Consider the following 21,887-nt stretch of genomic DNA (forward strand, 5'->3'; position numbering starts at 1 on the left):
TCAATACATAAGGCAAATGTTAACAGCCATAAAAGGGGAAATCGACAGTAACACACTCACAGTAGGGGACTTTAACACCCCACTTTCACCAATGGACAGATCATCCAAAATGAAAATAAATAAGGAAACACAAGCTTTAAATGATACATTAAACAAGATGGACTTAATTGATATTTATAGTACATTCCATCCAAAAAGAACAGAATACACTTTCTTCTCAAGGGCTCAGGGAACATTCTCCAGGAGAGATCATATCTTGGGTCACAAATCAAGCCTCAGTAAATTTAAGAAAATTGAAATCATATCAAGTATCTTTTCCAACCACAGCGCTATGAGACTAGATATCAATTGCAGTAAAAAATCTGTGAAAAATACAAACACACGGAGGCTAAACAATACACTACTTAATAACCAAGAGATCACTGATGAAATCAAAGAGGACATCAAAAAATACCTAGAAACAAATGACAATGAAAACACAACAACCCATAACATATGGGATGCAGCAAAAGCAGTTCTAAGAGGACAGTTTACAGCAATACAATCCTACCTCAAGAAACAAGAAACATCTCAAATAAACAACCTAACCTTACACCTAAAGCAATTAGAGAAAGAAGAACAAAAAAACGCCCAAGTTAGCAGAAGGAAAGAAATCATAAAGTCAGATCAGAAATAAATGAAAAAGAAATGAAGGAAACGATAGCAAAGTTCAATAAAACTAATAGCTGGTTCTTTGAGAACATAAACAAAATTGATAAACCATTAGCCAGACTCATCAGGAAAAAAAGGGAGAAGACTCAAATCAGTAGAATTAGAAATGAAAAAGGAGAAGTAACAACGGACACTGCAGAAATACAAAGGATCATGAGAGATTATTACAAGAACTCTATGCCAATAAAATGGACAACCTGGAAGAAATGGACAAATTCTTAGAAATGTACAACCTTCCAAGACTGAACCAGGAAGAAATAGAAAATATAAACAGACCAATCACAAGCACTGAAATTGAGACTGTGATTAAAAATCTTCCAACAAACAAAAGCCCAGGACCAGATGGCTTCACAGGCAAATTCTATTAAACATTTAGAGAAGAGCTAACACCTATCCTTCTCAAACTCTTCCAAAATGTATCAGAGGGAGGAACACTCCCAAACTCATTCTACGAGGCCACCATCACCCTGATACCAAAACCAGACAAATATGTCACAAAGAAAGACAACTATAGGCCAGTATCCCTGATGAACTAGATGTGAAAATCCTCAACAAAATACTAGCAAACAGAATGCAACAGCACACTAAAAGGATCATACACCATGATCAAGTGGGGTTTATCCCAGGAATGCAAGGATCCTTCAATATACGCAAATCAATCAATGTGATACGCCATATTAACAAGTTGAAGGAGACAAACCATATGATCATCTCAATAGATACAGAAAAAGCTTTTGACAAAATTCAACAATGATTTATGATAAAAACCCTCCAGAAAGCAGGGCACAGAGGGAACTTACCTTAACATAATAGCCATATATGACAAACCCACAGCCAACATTGTTCTCAATGGTGAAAAACTGAAACCATTTCCTCTAAGATCAGGAACAAGAGGAGGTTGTCCACTCTCACCACTATTATTCGACATAGTTTTGGAAGTTTTAGCCACAGCAATCAGAGAAGAAAAAGAAATAAAAGGAATCCAAATCGGAAAAGAAGAAGTAAAGCTGCCACTGTTTGCAGATGACATGATACTAGACATAGAGAATCCTAAAGATGCTACCAGAAAACTACTAGAGTTAATCAATGAATTTGGTAAAGTGGCAGGATACAAAATTAATGCACAGAAATCTCTTGCATTCCTGTACACTAATGATGAAAAATCTAAAAGAGAAATTAAGGAAACACTCCCATTTACCACTGCAACAAAAAGAATAAAATACCTAGGAGTAAACTTACCTAAGGAGACAAAAGATCTCTATGCAGAAAACTATAAGACACTGATGAAAGAAATTAAAGATGATACAAACACATGGAGAGATATACCATGTTCTTGGATTGGAAGAATCAATATTGTGAAAATGACTGTACTACCCAAAGCAATCTACAGATTCAGTGCAACCCCTATCAAACTACCAATGGCATTTTTCACTGAACTAGAACAAAAAATTTCACAATTTGTGTGGAAACACAGAAGACCCCAAATAGCCAAAGCAATCTTGAGAAAGAAAAACGGAGCTGGAAGAGTCAGGCTCCCCAACTTCAGACTCTACTACAAAGCTACAGTAATCAAGACAGTATGTAGTGGCACAAAAACAGAAATATAGATCAATGGGACAGGATAGAAAGCCCAGAGATAAACCCACGCACATATGGTCACCTTATCTTTGATAAAGGAGGCAAGAATATACAATGGAGAAAAGACAGCCTCTTCGATAAGTGGTGCTGGGAAAACTGGACAGCTACATGTAAAAGAAAGAAAATAGAACACTCCCTAACACCATACACAAAAATAAACTCAAAATGGATTAAAGACCTAAGTGTAAGGCCAGACACTATCAAACTCTTAGAGGAAAACATAGGCAGAACCCTCTATGACATAAATCACAGAAAGATCCTTTTGACCGACCTCCTAGAGAAATGGAAATTAAAACAAAAATAAACAAATGGGACCTAATGCAACTTAAAAGCTTTTGCACAGTAAAGGAAACCATAAACAAGACAAAAAGACAGCCCTCAGAATGGGAGAAAATATTTACAAATGAAGCAACTGACAAAGGATTAATCTCCAAAATTTACAAGCACCTCATGCAGCTTAATATCAAAAAAACAAACAACCCAAACCAAAAATGGGCAGAAGACCTAAATAGACATTTCTCCAAAGAAGATATACAGATTTCCAACTAACACATGAAAGAATGCTCAACATCATTAATCATTAGAGAAATGCAAATCAAAACTACAATGCGATATCATCTCACAGCCGTCAGCATGGCCATCATCAAAAAGTCTACAAACAATAAATGCTGGAGAGCGTGTGGAGAAAAGGGAACTCTATTGCACTGTTGGTGGGAACATAAATTGATACAGCCACTATGGAGAACACTATGGACGTTCCTTATAAAACTAAAAATAGGGCTTCCCTGGTGGTGCAGTGGTTGAGAGTCTGCCTGCCGATGCAGGGGACGCAGGTTCGTGCCCCGGTCCGGGAAGATCCCACATGCCACGGAGCAGCTGGGCCCGTGAGCCATGGCCACTGAGCCTGTGTGTCCGGAGCCTGTGCGTCTGGAGCCTGTGCTCCGCAACGGGAGAGGCCACAACAGTGAGAGGCCCGCGTACCGCAAAAAAAAAAAAAAAAAAAGATGTTCTTTTCCTCAAATCTAGATACGGCAACTAGAAGCATTGTTTATTTAGTGCTATTTTGTAATTTCCAGCCATAAACGCTAATGGATCACTCCTTTACAGGTGAGTAATGTGGAGAGTCACTAGGGACTCCTAAAGTCAACTTTCTTTATGGTTCTTGGTGCTGTTGTCAAATCAGAGTCTGAACAACATTAACTGCCACCTCATGCTGTGTGACAGTATAATTTGATTGCTATATAGCTGGAGGTTTGTGAAACCTTCTTTCCACATGCCAATCACCTAACTGGTGGGGCAAAGGAAAACAAAAGCCAAGGTTACATGTAATGCCATATGACCTCTCTCTTCACTTCTGATTAACATCAACAATTTACAGTTGCAAGTGCTTTTCAGAAAACAAAGGTCTTTCATATTTGTTTTCTTGTTTAACTATCACAATGGCCTTAGGAAACAATACGGGCTTTTATCCCACTTTCTATTGTTGAGGAAGCTCAGACACAGAGACTTTAAGTAACTTGCCTGAGGTTGCACTGCTAATAAATGGCAGAATCTGGACTCACACCCAGGACTGGCTATGTTTTTTCTACTAGACATGCTACCTTAGTCACAGGGAAGTGGGTGATTAGGAAATTGTCCAGAGAACTGGTAAAATATGCCTTAGTACTCCTGAAGAAGTGAATAATTGTTCCAAGCTTATAAACGTGTCTGACAGGAAGTTTGCTCATTTTTAGTCAATTGTCATCACTCTCTAATTTAAGTACTTTCACATTTAAAGTTATCGATATTTTGAGCTCTTTGAGAAGAGCGTGGCTAAGTTAGCAGCGCCTTCCTGCCACAGTTGGCGTAGACTAAGCTTCCTCTTTACCTTAGAGAGTAGCACTTCCCCCTCCCCCATGTTTACGTTCATGAGCCTTTGGATCTGCGGGAGGGACTGGCTGTGACTGATGTGGGTTGACAGAGTGCACGTGGCTCAAATGAATAGAGCAGAACATTCCTGACCTAGGATGCTTATATCTGGACTGCTGCAAGAACCGACTGCCGAGCAGCAAGACTGCTGCACTACTGATGCTGTCCAGGCATGAGAATAGGGAAAGAAAGTGAGAAAATCCATTGGAGGTTTGGTCGGTATGAGTTTATCATTATTATTGTAAAAAAAAAAAAAACCCACGCATAACATTTTTACCATCTTAACCTTAAGTGTGCAGCTCAGTTGTGTTAAGTATATTCACATTGTTGGGCAACAGATCTCTAGAGCTTTTTCATCTTGCAGTAATGACACCCTATATCCATTAAACATTAATTCCCTCTCTCCATTCTCCTTGGTATCTACCTTGCTACTTTCTGTCTCTATGATTTTGACTACTTTAGATACTGCATATGAGTGGACTCATACAGTATATGTCTTTTTGTGACTGGTCTATCTCACTTTGCATTTCCTCAAGTTTCATCCATGTTGTAGGATATGACAAGGTTTCCTTCTTTTTTTTTTTTTTTCTTTGTGGTACGCAGGCCTCTCACCGTTGCGGCCTCTCCCGTTGCGGAGCACAGGCTCCGGACGTGCAGGCCCAGCGGCCATGGCTCACGGGCCCAGCCGCTCCGCGGCATGTGGGATCCTCCCAGACCGGGGCACAAACCCGCGTCCCCTGCATCGGCAGGCGGACTCTCAACCACTGCGCCACCAGGGAAGCCCCAGGTTTCCTTCTTTTTAAAGGCTATATAATATTCCATTGGCTGTATGTACCAGATTTTCTTTCTTGTTATATGTTTTAATACCATCCAATTCATTATTTGGTGGTCACTATAGAAGTGGTTGATTCAGGGATTTCCCTGGTAGTCCAGTGATTAAGACCCTGCACTTCCACTGCAGGGCACGTGGGTTCGATCCCTGGTTGGGGAGCTAAGATCCCACGTGCTGCAAGGCAAGGCCGAAAAAAAAAAGTGGTTGATTTAGTTGTTTAAACTAACCAGCCAAATAGGATGAAGTAAATGGTTGGCACAAGGGCTGTCAAATAACTTTTTTGGTTTCATTTTACTACTCCCTGGGCCTCATTCATCTGCTCTTTGAGCCATTTTCCACTCCCTAAACTTCTCTTATCCTTTTTGTCACCTTTCTTTTACTCCCACCTAGCTGTCCCTGCTGCCCACTGGCATTGCTGGTTCCTGATAGAGGTGTTTACAGATATTTCAGATTAACTTGCTTACATCTTCCCTGTCTTGCCATTTACCGGCAAGTCAGTCCTTCCTTCCACCGCACATCCCTTGGTCTGAATTATCTGGAGTGTGGCCACAGACCGTTTCTTTGCTTTGACAGTGAGATAGGTTCCATAGTCACTGAGGCATTGGGAGGGGGTGGTGGAGGGGGTGGAGGTGGTGAGATTTTCATCTCTGGTGCCAAGAACTTTTAAAATAAACTTTCTTTTTTTTTTCTCCCCGGGAAACCCCTTTATTCAAGCAAACTTATTATAATTCATATTTTCTTGGTTCCCTACAGAGCTTCACAAAATTCAGAAGTCTGTCCCTGCAGGGAATTTCACTTGTAATGGCCTTCATTCCAAAGATATAATTCTGTTCTCTTTCAGTGTGCACATGGGAGAGTGATGGAAGTGCACGAAGAAAGGCAAGTAACCCCTGAAGAACTTGAGTTTCAGTAGCATCCATATCACTCAGGGTGATGGAGGACATTCTGTAGAAATGAAAAGGTTGGCAGGGGAGAGAAGAAGAGACGATGAGGTACATTAGGCAAGAGTTTAAAAAGGGGGAAAGAAGGTGCCTTTTCTGTACTAAAATTACTGTTTCTTTTCTTTGCTCTCCCTGGATTGCTGTAACTTTTCATGCATGAATGTTATTATATATAGTTTTTCAAAACTACAAGAAATGCTGAATCCACTTGTGTAAAAGTGAATTGACACGTAGATTTCAAAGAGGAGGCTTATATTTCTCCTTCTATCCAGTTGTGGTTAGGGTAGCTGAGACTTGCAAAATGTTTAAAGAACAATAGAAAATAGCTTTTCTTCAGGCACGTAGAGACATGAAGACTATCAGGGAAGGCAAAGGTCCGTGGCTTGGGGCAGGTGGTATAATGCAGATGGATGAGAGAGAGGAAAGTTTTGTTTCCTTTGTTAAACAGAATGACCACAAAGAACATTGAGTCAAAGTTACTAAAGTCCAAGATGGGTGAAGGGACTGTAAAATAGCACCAGACTTCTTTAAACTGAGTTCAAGTTTCCTGGACAGAAAGAATTACCTCTTAGAGAGAATTGCAAACGAGTTTTTAGAACCAATTTTTACAATTACTGAGAAATACTGGGCAGTAGAAGATGTGTTGGACGATTAGAGGTGGTTAAACATAGGTCTGACCTCAAGAAGAATCCAAAGATGTGCCCCACAAACTGTAAGGAGGGAACCTGATGTTGATTTAGGAAAGGTCTTGGAATGGGTTATTAAACAGTTGTTTCTTAGTTCTTAGATGAGGAAATGGTGTTTATAGATACTATGGCTGGAAACAAATTATGTCAAGGGATTCTTATTTTCTTTTAAACAGAGTTACCAACTTGGTAAGGTTTCTCATGATACCTTTGTGGATAAGTTAGGGGAAATATAGGTGAGTGTGGTGGCTTTCAAGCTTGTTTTGACTGTGACCCTCAGTAAGAATTATATTTTAGACCATTATTCAGGATATACAATTGAAATAAAAGTTTCATGAAACAATACTTATTTACCCTTATCACACATGATACACTCTGATCTTTTTTTTGTTCTATTTCATTTTTCTTGAAAACTAGTCGTAGGCCATCATATTGCTTTCCTGATCCACTATGAATCACAACCCATAGGTGATAGTTCAAACAGATGGATTCACAGTGTAAGAGATGACTACACTAGTGGTGCCACGGTTTCATCTTGGCCTATATCTATCCATCAATTTTATCATGGATGAAGACATAGAAGGCATTCATCAAGCCCATAGGTGACACAAGGCTGGGAAGGGCAGTGAAGATATTGGATAATAGCAGAATACAAAGATAGGGACTGAATCTAATGAGATGGAATTGAATACAGACTAACATAAGATCCAGTACTATGATGTATGTGTAGTAAGGGTAAGTCAGTATTGGTTCATGAAACTTTTATTTCAACTATATATCCTGAATAATGGTGTAAAATATAATTCGTACTGAGGGTCACAGTCAAAACAATCGAAAAACCAACAGTGCAAGTACAAGATGAGGAGGTGGGGACGAGAGACACGTGAATTTTTAGTCCTCTGTAATCACATCGTATGTCAAAAGTGTCCAAAAATCCAACTCAACTTTAACTGTGGTTTCTTAACCTGTGCTCTTTATTTCCCTAGCATTTTGCACAAGTGCTTTGGGGGTTGCCATGCAAACTACCACTGGGTGGGGGTGAGCTTGAATAGAGAAGGTTCTAGGATACTACTTCTTGTTTGAATTTGCTGTTTGCATCAGTTTTATAAATGGGGACTTCTTTTGTTTGAAGTAAATGTTCTTTGGCAAAAGTCCTTCTGAAAACCACCAGGCAAAATGACCCAAAACAGAGAATATAGAAAGAGGGTTCTGGTAGTCCTCATTCTACCTCTGAGTTAGTCAGAGCACATCTGGATTATTTTACTCATTTCTGGAAGCCTCACTTTCAAAGAGATATTGATAAATGGGAACATGTTCAGAGAAGAATGAGGAGAATGGTCAAGGAACTCAAAACCGTGGCAAGTGAGGTACAGTTAAGTGAATCAGGGCTGTGACTTAGGAGGCCTGAGAGAGTTGTTCACATATATTGAAAAGGCTGTCATGTGGAGAAGGCAGTTTGGTATAATAGTTTGGTGAAAAGAATGTGAACTTTGGCATCAGGTCAACCAGGTTCAAATTTCAACTCTGCCACTTATTGGTTGTGTGACCTTGACCAAGTTTCTCAACTCCTCTGAACCTTGTTTTTCATGTTTATTAAAAATAGGGGAACATAATACTTCCCTTGAAGGACTGTCATGAGGATTAAATAAGATAATATATATGAAAGTACTCAGTATAGTGCTTGGTTCACAAATATATTTATTTCATAGAAGACAGATGAATTCATACCACGAGGCCTAAAGAGTTGCAGTAAAGACTAGATGGTGAAAGTTAAAGGAAGATTAAAAAGTTAGAGGGATCCCAGAAGAGCTTTCCATCAGTCAGAGACATTCAAAGATGGAATGCGCTGCTGGGGAAGGGTAGTGAGTTCCCTATCCCAAGAGGCATTTGAGGAGAGGCTGGACTATTACTAAATGGTGAGAATATTCTGGAGGGAATGACTGGGGAGAGGAGGAGAATTCCCAGTAGACTAGCTCAATAGATTGAATGAATGGGGTCAAGGTTGGTTCCTCCAAAGAACCAGATACTGTTCTTCTTTCATAACCATGAAGGATGCTTCCTTCCACTTGTTAGGCCCATCGGACAAATGAGTGCTTTGGGGAAGCACTTTGTAGTATAAAGATGATCCAACAAGCATATACGGAGGACTGGTTATGTATTGGATACTCAAAGTGTGCACATTATGGACAGTGGGTCAACAGGATTATCTGCATACAAGAGTTCCATGTTGCTTGTGTATCTGCTATTGGGCTGCTTTTGGGGAGAGCACTGGGCTGGCCCCAAGGAGTAAATCAGCTCTCAAATTTGCTAGCACACCAAGAGACTTGGTCTAACTCCCAATTCCATTCTAGTCAGGCACAAGATGGAAGTGAGTTACCAGAGCAAGATGGTTCAAAAGCAGCAACGGAAATAAAGAGCCCAATCTCTTCATAATCAACTCATCTCCTGAAGTGAAAGGCCTGGTTCTTTATAGCAGTGCTTACAATGGGCAGTTATGCTTCAGAGTTTATACCGAGAGTTCAGTTTCACATTTCAGTAAATCAAAAAAAGATATTGATTTTGAACAAATGGCTGATTTTATTGTCAAAGCAAATTTCATTTCTTGAGATGATCAGATTTTACTAAACTCTTTCCTAAGTGCCACTAAACATGCATTCTGTGAATAAACAGCATATTCCTCAACCAAATGACATTTGTCACCCACTAAATACAATTATATTTGGTCATCTCCAGTTGTCATTGAAAATGCAGAAGCGGGAAAACTGCACACTGGGAGTCAGAAAGTTTTTGCTCAACTCTTGGCTGTATGATTTAATAACTCTATGGTCATAGCACAATACATAATCCTTCTGACTACCGGTTTTCTTCTCTGTAGATGGGGAGGGTGGCTTCTTCTCTCATGGGTGGTTGGGTAGTGGAGATAAAATGGAACAGTGTGAGTAAGATGCTTAGCATAGTTCCTGGCACATAGTAAGCTCTCAATAAATAGTAGCAGTTATTATTAGAATTAACAGAAGGAGAATATTCATAATCTGCTGAGGATTAGGGCACGCTTTTGAGGATTGATTCTTCCCAGGGGCTCAGGTTTGCCTCAGAAAAGAACAGAAAACAAAGGCATCACGTCCCAGCTTCCAAAGGTATTATACTATGCTAGCATGAATGGGCCTTCCCATGTTGGGGACTTTTTTGTGTGTGTGTGTGTGGGATTTTAGTTTCCCGACCAGGGATCGAACCCAGGCCCCCCAGGCAGTGGAAGCGCCGAGTCCTAACCACTGGACAGGCAGAGAATGCCCAGGACCTTTTGGTTTTGAAATGTAGGGAGAGTAACAAGGAACTTTAGCAATTGGGTTATATTTCTGTAGAGAAACCTTCATGATGTTGTAAGAGCCCTTGAGAAAACAGTTGATCCATCTTCCTGATTCCAGAGAGGCCTGTATTCCAAGCATTCATAGATTACTGCTATCCAACATTTGCTTTAAAAGTTTCAAAAGGTGGGGATTCTATAAGATCTTTTGATAATGTATGGTACTGCCACATTGTCTTAGAATCAGTAAGCTCTTCCTAAGGTCTGATTCAAATCTTCATGCTGTAGCACAGGCCTTATTTTTTCTCTTGCCTGTGCCTGTCAGCAGAATCTGTGTGCTCTCATTTAGACATTTGTCTCTACCCTCACCCATCAATATATTTTGATTTACTGAAATATACAACTGAGCACTGTGTAAGCTCAGCTGGATCACTGTAAGTACTACTATAAACAACTGGGGCTTTCCTCTTGGAAGGTGTTATGAAGCTCCCTACTCAGCTTTCTTCCTTCTAGCTCAAGACAGCCCATGTTCTTAAGCAGAGTCATGGGAAACCTAAGTCCCCAATCTGCCACCATTGTCTAAACAGACAGTGGAAACTCTGTCCATAGAGGCTGAGCACCTGGGAAGCTGTGCCACACGCTGGCTTCCTCCCAGTAGACACTTTGACCCAGAGCATTTCCTTTGGTGTCTTCCAGCTTTTGTCCACCTGTGCCGCACCTGAGTGCTGCTTTGCTTCAATGCCAGATCCTCCCCCTTCCCAGCTAAACATCTCAAAAGAGTGATCTATTTTCACTTTCTTCACCTCCCACTCTACCACTGCAGTCCAACTCCAATTAAATTGCACTGTACCGAAGGCACTCTTATCAGAGTCACGAATGCTGTCCAACCAAATGGCTTCTTAAAACAACAACAACAACACACCTTATTTTACGTGACCTCTAAGCAGCATTTGATATTAACTGTTCCCTTCCTTTTGAAAAGCTTGCTTCCCTTGCGTTTTTGGACCACATGCATTCCTGGTTTTCTTCCTACTTGTCAGGTCTCTTCATCTCAGTCTCCTTTTTGTAGGTTCCTATTCCTCATCCTTCTCTTGAATATTGTTATGGTTGGAGTTTGGTCTGAAGCCTTCTCTTTTTTTCTGCTTATGTACCCTCCCTGGAAGATCTCACCCACTTCCCTATTTGCCATTACCATGGGATAAAACTGATAATCCCAAATCTCATCTCCATTTTAGGCCTTGATATCCAATTGCCTGCCAGATGTATTTACCTGAACATGCAATGGTACCTCAAACTCAGTTTGCCCCCAAATAAACCCCTCACCCAACCCTCGCCCAAACCTGCTTCTCCTCCTCTTGTATTTCTTATCTCAGCGAATGGTACCACTATACATATACTTCCTTAATTCCAAAATTGTCAGTCGGCAAGTTCTTTGATTGTAGCTCCAATATTTCACTAATCTGTCTAGCTTTCTTAATCCACACTGCTGATACTTTAGGCTTGGCCATTATCATTGCGTGCCTATGTAACCCGCATGAAGCTGAGCAGCTTCACGATCAGGGTCATCACGGAGTTGTATCTCAAAGAAATGTCACCTGAACAGCCAAAAAAAAAATTGGAAAGCAATTTAATTTGCACTGAAGTTTCTTGGAAAGGGACTAATCATTTATTTATTGATGTTTTGTCCCTGTCACACCTATATTGCTTTGACTGCCTCTTAAGTGGTCTCCCTGCCTCTAACACTGTTTCCCTCCACTTGATTCTCTATACTACAGCTAGAATGCTCCTTTAAAAATGAATTTCCGGGGCTTCCCTGGTGGCGCAGTGGTTGAGAGTCCGCCTGCCGATGCAGGGGACACGGGCTCGTGCCCCGGTCCGGGAAGATCACACATGCCGCGGAGCGGCTGGGCCCGTGAGCCATGGCCGCTGAGCCTGGGCTCCGCAACGGGAGAGGCCACAACAGTGAGAGGCCCGCGTACCGCAAAAATAAATAAATAAATAAAAATAAATGAATTTCCATGTTTAAGACTATTTTAAAAATGCATTTTCCTGCGTAATGCTCTCATTGGCTCCCCGTTGTCCACTGGATAAAACTGGAACTCCATCAAGCTTATAAGGTCCTTCACCACATTGTCTGCACTTAACTCCTTCACATTCTTTGTACCATAGTGTCTTTTTCATATTGGTATATGCATTAACTATGCCTGCTGAGCACTTACTATGCATGTCCAAAGAAGGTACAGTGGGAAACTCGCTGGATACATAGTTTGGCAACAGAGAGCGGATTATATATTAAACATTGTGATATTAAATTCCAGGAAGGGAATGAGACCACAGAGAGGATTAGAAGCATTAGGGAAGGGTCCCGTGGAAGAGGTGAGGTGTAAGGAGGGTAGGGAAGGGGATTTGGATCAGCAGAAGAAGTTCTAGTCTGAAGGATTGGGGCCATGAGAAGCAGGCTCCTAATAAAAGTGGAAGGTCATACTCTGGACACTGAAGTAGACATCAGTCCAGCCTCATTGTCCTGTGCCGGCCTAAGAGGAAAAATACCAGATACTCTTTAGGGTGCTTGAAGCACACAACACAAAGAGATGGACAGCCGCGGAGATAGAAGCCAAATAATTTGGACATGAAGCCTGATTTCTCTCCCAGGCTGTCCTGCTGGTTTCGAACATGGACCCTGACCCACCCCACTTAACTCTCCATTCCTCCCCACCTCTCCCCCAAAAAACGATTGTTTTTCTCAAGCTGATGTCGTGTAAGGAATAGGGAAGGGGGCTACTGTCAGGGAAACTGAGGCTTGGAATGAAATGCCATAGAGAAACTGTGACTCTGTCTCCTGTTCAGTGGGCTGGACTCTGCCTGCCAACCTGAAAGGGATGAGGTAGCTTTTACGGTGGCAGTTATGGCTTGCGAGGTGTCGTGTGAAAAAGAACCCTTCTCATGGTGATGAGGATCCTATGTTTGCTCTATTTAGACAAAGAATTCTCTTTTCAGCATAACTTTCCACACCGAAACAGATAAATTGTTTAGAGCTGACTGACTGCAATACTAAGCGTTCTATTTTAAGTTAAAACTATCCCACAAGTGAATCATATACGTGCATCTTCTCTCTTTCATCCCCCTCCTCCATATAAACACATTCACGCCCTTCCTCACTGCCATAAATAATGCTCCTTTTGCTTGCCTCCTGCAGGACTTTGCATCGTGGAAAGTTAGGCTGCTCTAGGACTTGATAGCCTGATCCACTCTTACCTCTCTTAAAGAGGGTTCATTCATTTTGTCAGTTTTCCAGGCCTTCCAATTCCTATTTTATTTTTGTAGTTGACTCTATTTGACTATTTTCTGAGGTTCTGGGGTGAGGCAGGGGCACCTTAACCGTGGAGAATATTGCTGGTTGCCTACTGAAGAGCAATCCTTCATTCCTTGCTAACAGAACCCTGATTTGGGTTCTAGAATTAGGTAGCAGTCTGCTCAGGGAGGTTGACCCAGTTCCAGAGGGTCTGAATCCATTTTGGACATCCCATTTCCCCTTTGCCAGTGACTCACTTCTGGCCAATGTGACACAGGAAGGAAATCTGCTGGCATCTTTGCCTACTTCTGGTCATCTCACTATGTGAATTAATGAAACCTTATTGTTCAAATCACTTTTAGTTAAGTGTCTTACTACTTGCAGTGAAAACCATCCTCTCTGATACACTAACCAATTCTAAAACTCTCAACTTCTACTGTGATTCATTTGAAAAGATAAATAACCTACTTCATCAGAGTCATAGATTCATGGAATGTTAGTTTGAAAGTCCCTTTGACGACTGTCTAGTCTGTTTCCCTCACTGAACATACCAACTGCTTGTGTCTGCAAACTAAGAAACTCATCCACAAGGTGCTGGGACTGTGCTCTATGCTCTGTAATCTCTACATGTCTAATCCTGATTTTGCATAATTCTGGTAAAATCAGAATTTTGAACTCGACGGGAACTACACTGAATTTTCCCTTTTATTCTCATTGGCAAAAGGCTTTCCTAAATACATGTAAAATAGATCTCAGAGGGAATGTTGCTTTTACTTCAAAAAAAAAAAAAAAAACCCCACAAAGAACCGCCCTAGAAATAGCTATTTACATAGACATGAATAATAAGTCATGCTCATATATTCATTAAAAATGATTTCCAGACTTTAGTAGTCAGTACTTTTCCAGATGTGAGTTATTGTATTATTCAAAAAAAATAAAATTACGTATCTTGGACCATAGTCAATAAGTGACATTGGCCTTACCCTCTAATTGATTCAAATTTGAGAGACTTTCATGTTCACGCCAACATTCCACCCCCAGTGTTACTCCCATCCTAGTTTACTCTTTTCTCTCAACTGAGTTTTTCTAAGGCGGAAAAAAGTAACTTAAATAAAGAGAAACTTCTGCTATCTGGTGTTATAATGGATACGCCAGGCTTCCTTTCTACCTAATTTCTGTATGAGAAAATTGTTATCCATTTCCATGATGCCAAATGGCGATAGCGCTTGAAAACCATTGGTGCCTACCTGAGTGATGTCCATTCCCGAGTCACAGCTCAGTGGCTGTGTGGAAGTCAGACCGTTTGAGCCGATTACAGTTGTGATCACAGCATTCTCATCAATTCTCCGAATCATAGTCCCATCCACAAAGTAAATGAATCCATGCCTATCAACTGTGATGCCTGTTGGGGAAGACCAATTGAGCATTAGTAGTCTAGAGGGCCACATGTGCACCAAGATCAGTATTTTGAAAGAAGCCACAGAAATGAAAAGGCATTTTAAAGACATATGGATTCAATTTTGCTCAGCACAGACAGAACAGTAACGGGGGAGGTTTGTTTGGACACACATTCACTCCTCTGTGTATTGAGAAGAAACGACAAAACGTGATATGCGGAGAGAAAGCCAGTCTAATAATTTTGTTGTCCAGTTTTACATTTCCACCCCCCTGATACTTGCTTACTCCCACAAACAGAAAAAAAAAAATCTTCTAAGACAAATGGGAAAAGACAGGGGAGGCAGTGTATGTTACATTTCTTTTAGAGTGCAGATGCACAGGCCGCTGCTTATTTTCATAGTTGCATTAGAAATAACTGACTTGGCAAGCATTAAACTTATTTTCATCAATTCACACTCAGTTAACAGAATCTGTAATAATCCTGATAAACTGGACTGAGTTTTTTCTCTGTATTATCTGTTCAGAGGGGAGCTGGAGAGAAAAATTATGGTGTCACAAAAGGAATGGTTAAGCTTCTAGAAAAAATAAAAGTCAATAAAATTCTCACAGTAGTTTTACACACTGTGCTAATTACAGTCTTGTTTCTTGGAAAATACATAAAAGCAGTTAGAAGGCTGGGGTTCTAATACTGAATGCACCACTTACAACTGATGTGTGACTTTGATTGAGTCATTCAGCCTCCTCTTTGGTAAAATATGGAAAAGATGATCTGCCTGTGATATTGTGATTTATAATAAAGAATTTTGGTCTCCGTTCCGTTTTCTAACACAGAGCTCCTAAAACTCTTGGGATTGCTTGTGGTGAGAGAGATAAAGGTGACTTTTGTTATGTTAATGAGGTGACTTGGGCCGCACTTTGGCCGAAGAATAGGCTGGTTGCCAGGAGAAACCAACCTGGTGATTAGAGGATTGGAACTTTCAGTCCCACCTCCTGACCTGGGCTGGAGATTGAGTTCAAACGCCAATGGCCAATGATTTAATCAATTATGATTATGAGGCCTCCATTGAAAACCCAGAAGGACAGGGTTTGGAGAGCTTCCATGTTGGTGAACACAGGGCGATTTGGGGAGAATGGTGCACCTGGAGAGGGTCTGGAAGCTTCCTCTCCTTTTCCCCATACCTTGCCCCATGCATCTCTTCCATCTGGCTGTTCCTGAGTTACATCCTTTTATAATAAACCAGTTATCTAGTGAGTAAACTGTTTCTCTGAGTTAGCTGAGCCGCTCTATCAAAATAATGGAACCCAAGAAGGGAGTTGTTGGAACCTCCTATCTATAGCAGTTCTGTCAGAAACACAGGTGACAACCTGGACTTGTGATTGGCATGTGAAGTGGTGTTGGGGGGAGGCAGTCCTGCAGGACTCACCCCTTAACCTGTGGGATCTGATACTATTTACGGGTAGATCACGTCAGAATTAAGTGAAATTGTAGGACACCCAACTGGTGTAGAATTGCTTGGTGGTGTTGTTGGTGGTTCTCCCCATGTTGGAAATTGGTCTCAGAATACCTTTTATTGCTTTACTTGGCTAAAGTGACCAACTGTCCTGGCTTGCCTGGGACTGAGGCAGGGTTCAGTTTTAAACCTGCGACAGTCCTGGACAAACTAGGATGAGCTGGTTATTCTATGCCTAGGTTGTAGTAAGTATCTGATGAAATAATGCATTTAAAAAGTGTCAGACACTGATAAAGAACACATGGTTCAACTCCTGCTTCCCTTGCTACTTTGAAAATAACCACATGGCATTACTTTAAAACTAGTTTACAATTTAGTCTTTTCCTAGTTCTCCTTTATTCAGACCTTGTGAAACTCAGAATGTATGTTAAAGTTAGGAAGATCTGTGATAACCAGCATGTCCTCTTAGTGCTCATGCGTGCACCCACATACACGCACACACACACGCACAATAATTTTCCTGGCAAAGAGTGAACTCACCTAAAGACAGTTTATAAACCCAACTTAATAAACTGCTTTTAGATGAGTTAATTCATTGGCAGGAGGTTAATATTAAGGCTCAACTTTATGATGTACTTTGATTAATCCTGATGTTCCTCATGAAGTATTAATCCTTAACATCTATAAAAGTTACAGATTCATTTTTTTAAAATAAATTTATTTATTTTATTTATTTTTGGCTGCATCGGGTCTTCGTTGTGGTGCGTGGGCTTCTCATTGCGGTGGCTTCTCTTGTTGCAGAGCACAGGTTCTAGGCGCACAGGCTTCAGTAGTTGCAGCACGTGGGCTCAGTAGTTGTGGTTCGCCAGCTCTAGAGCACAGGCTCAGTAGTTGTGGCGCACGGGCTTAGCTGCTCCGCGGCATGTGGGATCTTCTGGGACCAGGGCTCGAACCCTTGTCCCCTGCATTGGCAGGCGGATTCTCAACCACTGCACCACCAGGGAAGCCCCAGATTCATCTTAACTTTCCCTGAATGCCTCTAAAGTCATCTACATTTTGGTGAGTTCTCCAAGGAAACCAGCATGTCCAAACAAGGGGAATTCCATGTCAGTAAGTCCCTTTATTATTTTTGGTGGCATAAAGACCTTAAAGAAGGTTTTTAAAAAGACTTTTAAGACCGCGGCAGGTCAAAGGATGATGGCATAGGAACATTTCTTTCATCTCCAGAGTATCTGGACTGAAGATGAATCAAGGGCTATCTCTGCTTTATATTTTTCTTTGTGTTTCAGCGAAATCAGTTTCTTTTTTTGGGGGGGGTGGGGTAGGAGTTTATTAATTAATTTATTTATTTTTGCTGTATTGGGTCTTCACCTCTGTGCAAGGGCTTTCTCCAGTTGTGGCAAGTGGGGGCCACTCTTCATTGCAGTGCGCAGGCCTCTCACCATCGCGGCCTCTCTTGTTGCGGAGCACAGGCTCCAGACGCACAGGCTCAGTAGTTGTGGCTTACGGGCCCAGTTGCTCCGTGGCATGTGGGATCTTCCCAGACCAGGGCTCGAACCCGTGTCCCCTGCATTAGCAGGCAGATTCTCAACCACTGCACCACCAGGGAAGCCCCCGAAATCAGTTTCTTAAATGCCTAGAATTTGGTCTGGTGTGTGGCAGGCCTATGATTTGGGATCACCTTCTATGACCTCTGTATTCAATATCACTGAATGTGAACTTGGAAATTTGGCTGTCATAAGAGGATGAACTGAAAAGATCAAGACTCAGATCTGGAGAGAGAAAGGCTAAGAGCAGACAGGCTTGAAGTGTATGAAATCATGAATTATTTACCAAACGCATACTGAATGGCACTGTGCCAAGTTCTGTGCACGCTAAAGGACGAAGAATTCAGGTACATGGAAAGCAAGACTAAGAGGATACTGTGCAAGTGCTGCTCTAACTGGGAGATGAAAAACTTAGAGAATCAAATCCCTGAAAATTGAAACATTCCCAAAAGGTATAGACAACTGTATTCCTCCAGAAACTAGCAGTACAGAAACATACATCTTTATGCTGACATCAGAGAGGACCGTTCTGTTCCTTGACTACTACACTCCTCACCCCCATCAGAGGGTGGAGTTTGGCCTGATCTGGGGAGGATAATCTTGGACTTACATGGTATTCCCACTTTTAATTTTTGTGAACTTCTAAACACTGAACCGCTCTCTCCCTGTTCCTGTCAGCTGAACTCCACAGATGAGGCTTATTAAATCCTCGCTGTTGGCCTTCGGGGCTCATTTGGCTGACAGCTTGTAGGATACTCTCCTTTCATATATTTGTGTAGCAATTTCTTTTATTGCAGTCCAAATTCCAAAATACTCCAATTTTTGAGATTCTTTAATTAAATTTAATTGGGTTATACTGATGTTTGGAGTTGAAAAAGAAATAGTAGAAAGGGCTTTGAGGGACTGTGTGATAGGTGTTTTATTTATGCATCTAGGCATATTTTATATGTACATATTTTCATTTCCTCTCATTCTCCTACCCCAACCAATGAACCAACCAAACAACCAACACACAGACAAATTCCCCAAACAACTAGTTTTACACTCTTCGCTGGCGAGGTTTAAAGGGTATTTAATTTTCACTGAGGTTAAAAACCAAACTGGAAATCACGGGTAAAAAAAGAGAATTATTTCTGCCATTACTTGGCTGGGGAGCGGGAGGGGGCGTGGTCATCTCCCATAATGAGTATCGTTACAGCCCAGGGATGTTGATGATGCAGTATGATCTATTACTGTTTGTTAGACTGAGTGGGAGGAGGTAGCACATGCCCAGTCTATTTTAAGTTTTATTCTTCAGAGATGGGAACGTGAGTGATTTCAGAGCACATAAAGCCATCTGGGGCTAGCAAGATCTTACAGATTCAGTATGACGTTCATATTTTGATATAGTTGTACCCAGATTTCCAAAATTTGTTACCCAATGCTGTGGGCATAATTTGTTCCAAGGGTCAGGTCCCTTGATGTGCTTACTTGACAGGGTTTTCATTAGCACTTAAAACACAATGGCAGGCACAGTCTTTGAATGAGAAAGGAATTAAACTGCATTGAAAAGACTCACTTCCAGGGTTTAACATTTTAACCAGTATTCATTTTTAGAGCAAGCAAAAAATATATAGATCTGTGCGATTACCACAAGCTTAGGCAGTGATGCAGGGTGGGTGGGATAGAGGTGGGACGAACAACCAAGGAATACACTTCCCTCAGATGCCCAGACAGCATATTTAGCTTGGAGCACATTTTTACATTTGTGAGAAAATAAATAAATCCTTGTAAATTAGTGCATATAATGAAAGCACTGACAGACCATAACCTGGAAGTGTGAATGGTGCTGTCTCCATTCATCAGCATTAAGCCCTAACAAGCTCTTTCTATGGAGGAACCTGCTCATAAATAAAGTGCATCTTGTAAAAAAAAAAAATTATTCACAGTGTCTTATGCAAAGTAGGGGACATTATATAATATCTGAACTGCAGGCTCTTTTCTCTGTGAAGCATAGCTCTGTATGAAACAGCTGCAAATTAACGGGCCAAAGTATTTGACTTCTTCCCTTGTCTTATTATCCTCCAATGAATAAATACTATAATTCTTAAGAAGACAACTGCCTAAAGCTGGGGCAGCCTGGATAGTTACTAATAAATTTATCACCTGTTGGGGAAGAGGATGCTGCTGATGGATACTGAAGCAGCAGGGGCAACCTGATGTGGTATCACTGAGAGTCCAGATGTGGAGGTTAACAGCCTGGAAATAGTAGCTAAAATCCCAAATTAGATAACAGAGAAGATCAGAGTTGTTGGCTGTGCAGAATGCCAATTTCAAATGTTGGCAGAAGGCATCTCTGCATTTAATTTATAAAAATTACAGCTGTTGAGGCCACCTACATTTTTATTATTTCTGTATTAAAAATGAACCTTCTTTCAGAATATAAGCTTTGGAAAGTAGTCATAAAATTCTCTCCATCTACAGCCCTAGCAACCAGAAAACTGAAATACTGCTTTTTTTTTTTTCCTGCCACAATCTGCTCTTTAATTTTATGAGACAGAGGTAAATGGTTAAAATAAACTTTCAGGGGAATGTCCTAAGTGCAATATGGCATCAGCTTGATCTCCAATACTGAGTGTGCTAAATTGTGTAGCTGACATTAGCCAGTTGATCATAAAGTGCCCTTTAAATCAAAGAGAGTTTAATTTTTTTGCTTTGTTTCTGTGCATTTCAATTCTCTGAAAATTGGTATCATATGTGTGGTCTATATGGAAATTCTCCACTAGGCAGAAAAGTCCATTCCCCAACTGATCTAACTACTGTCCACTTATAACTACCTACCAAAATCAGAAAGGGCCAAGTTACTTCTGTACAATAAGCCTGTTATCTTGCTAGTTAGACACCAAATGGAGCTTCTAGAATTTGGAGGGATTACAAATATCTGTGTTTTACTAGGGTTGGAAGGAAGCAGAGCTTAATGACCAGCTGAGATGATTTCACTGTGTGGTTAACAATGAGAACAGGAGTTCTCAAATAAGAGAGTCTAATAAACTTACCGTAACATTACAGGACAAGTGAATAGTGTGAGTTATTTAATCAGATGACCTCTTTAATTAAAAAAAAGTTACACTATATTCTAACAGTAAAGGTCAATTTCCAAAGAATTTAAATACAAATTAAAATGATAAGCATTCAGACTAATATGTCCTTCCTTTCAAGACTCAGAAGGCACTCAGAGACATCACGAGGAACAAGAGATTCGTGGGCTAGTTGACCAAGAATTGTGATTGAGAGAAAGACAGGTAAGGCCACTTGTCTTCACTTTCACTCCTTCTCATTCTCTTAAAGCTTTAGCCTTCCAGGCAAGGCACAGTGAATGAAGAGCTCTCCCACCTCCACCAGCACTATTTTCCTAAAAGTTTACTGGGAAAGTTGTTTTTGTCCTCAATTATTAATTTATTCAGGATTTATTTTGAACCTATTATATGTCAGGCACTGTACTAGGCACTGGGACTACTGCAGACTATAAAACAGATATGGCATTGCTCTTGAGAAGCTCAGAAACCAGTGGGGGAGATGGAGAAATACCCAGGCAATTACAGTGCCTTGAGATAAGCACTAGTTTGGGGCAAGTCCACGGTACCATGGGAGCAGCCTTGGGGGATGGGCTGGGGAAATGAAGGTCACTAGTGTTTTCTCAGATTATAAATCACAGGTAAGCAGACATCTGAAGGACTATGTTGAATTTCTGATGAGCCCAGTGTGAAATCCAGGTAAGCACTACAAAAAACCCATTAAGGCTGACTTTTATCACTAAATAATAACCATTTTCATTTGCTGAGAATACTAAGATATTCCAGGCACTGTGCTGGACTCTTTATATACATTTTCTCTTTTTAATCCTCACAGTAGCCCTGTGAAGTAGGTATTATTAATGTCATTTTTTAGAAGAGGAAATAGAGGTTCAGAGGTCAAATGACTAACTCCAGGTTGCCAATGCTAGATTTAGCTCATGTTTGTCTGACTTTCAATGTCCATTCTTTTGATCACTATCCCATGTAGCCTAAATGGGGCTATCAATCACTTTACCACAGGAGTGGTGTACAGAATGGTTTCTGAGGGTCCAGAAACTCCATGAAATTATCTGCAAAATGTTTTGTGTATGTGTATCGTCATGAGGAGATGGTCCATTGTTTTTGT

The 21,887-nt window shown here is 40.9% G+C and overlaps 1 protein-coding gene across 3 annotated transcripts in view; it reads right to left on the bottom strand.

Annotated features, from left to right (window-relative positions):
* The window catches only part of TENM1 (teneurin transmembrane protein 1), a gene marked incomplete at both ends in the record, with an annotated part of 603,322 nt that overhangs the window by 69,572 nt on the left and 511,863 nt on the right, over positions 1-21,887 (bottom strand). For all 3 annotated transcript variants that reach the window (XM_082610702.1, XM_082610701.1, XM_082610700.1), the window contains one exon: positions 14,560-14,714. In XM_082610702.1, the coding sequence (XP_082466828.1) occupies positions 14,560-14,714 (155 nt within the window). The remainder of the gene's footprint in view (positions 1-14,559; positions 14,715-21,887) is intronic.

The sequence above is a fragment of the Mesoplodon mirus genome, assembly GCF_964341445.2.
Source record: "Mesoplodon mirus genome assembly, chromosome: X".
Classification (NCBI taxonomy): domain Eukaryota; kingdom Metazoa; phylum Chordata; class Mammalia; order Artiodactyla; family Ziphiidae; genus Mesoplodon; species Mesoplodon mirus.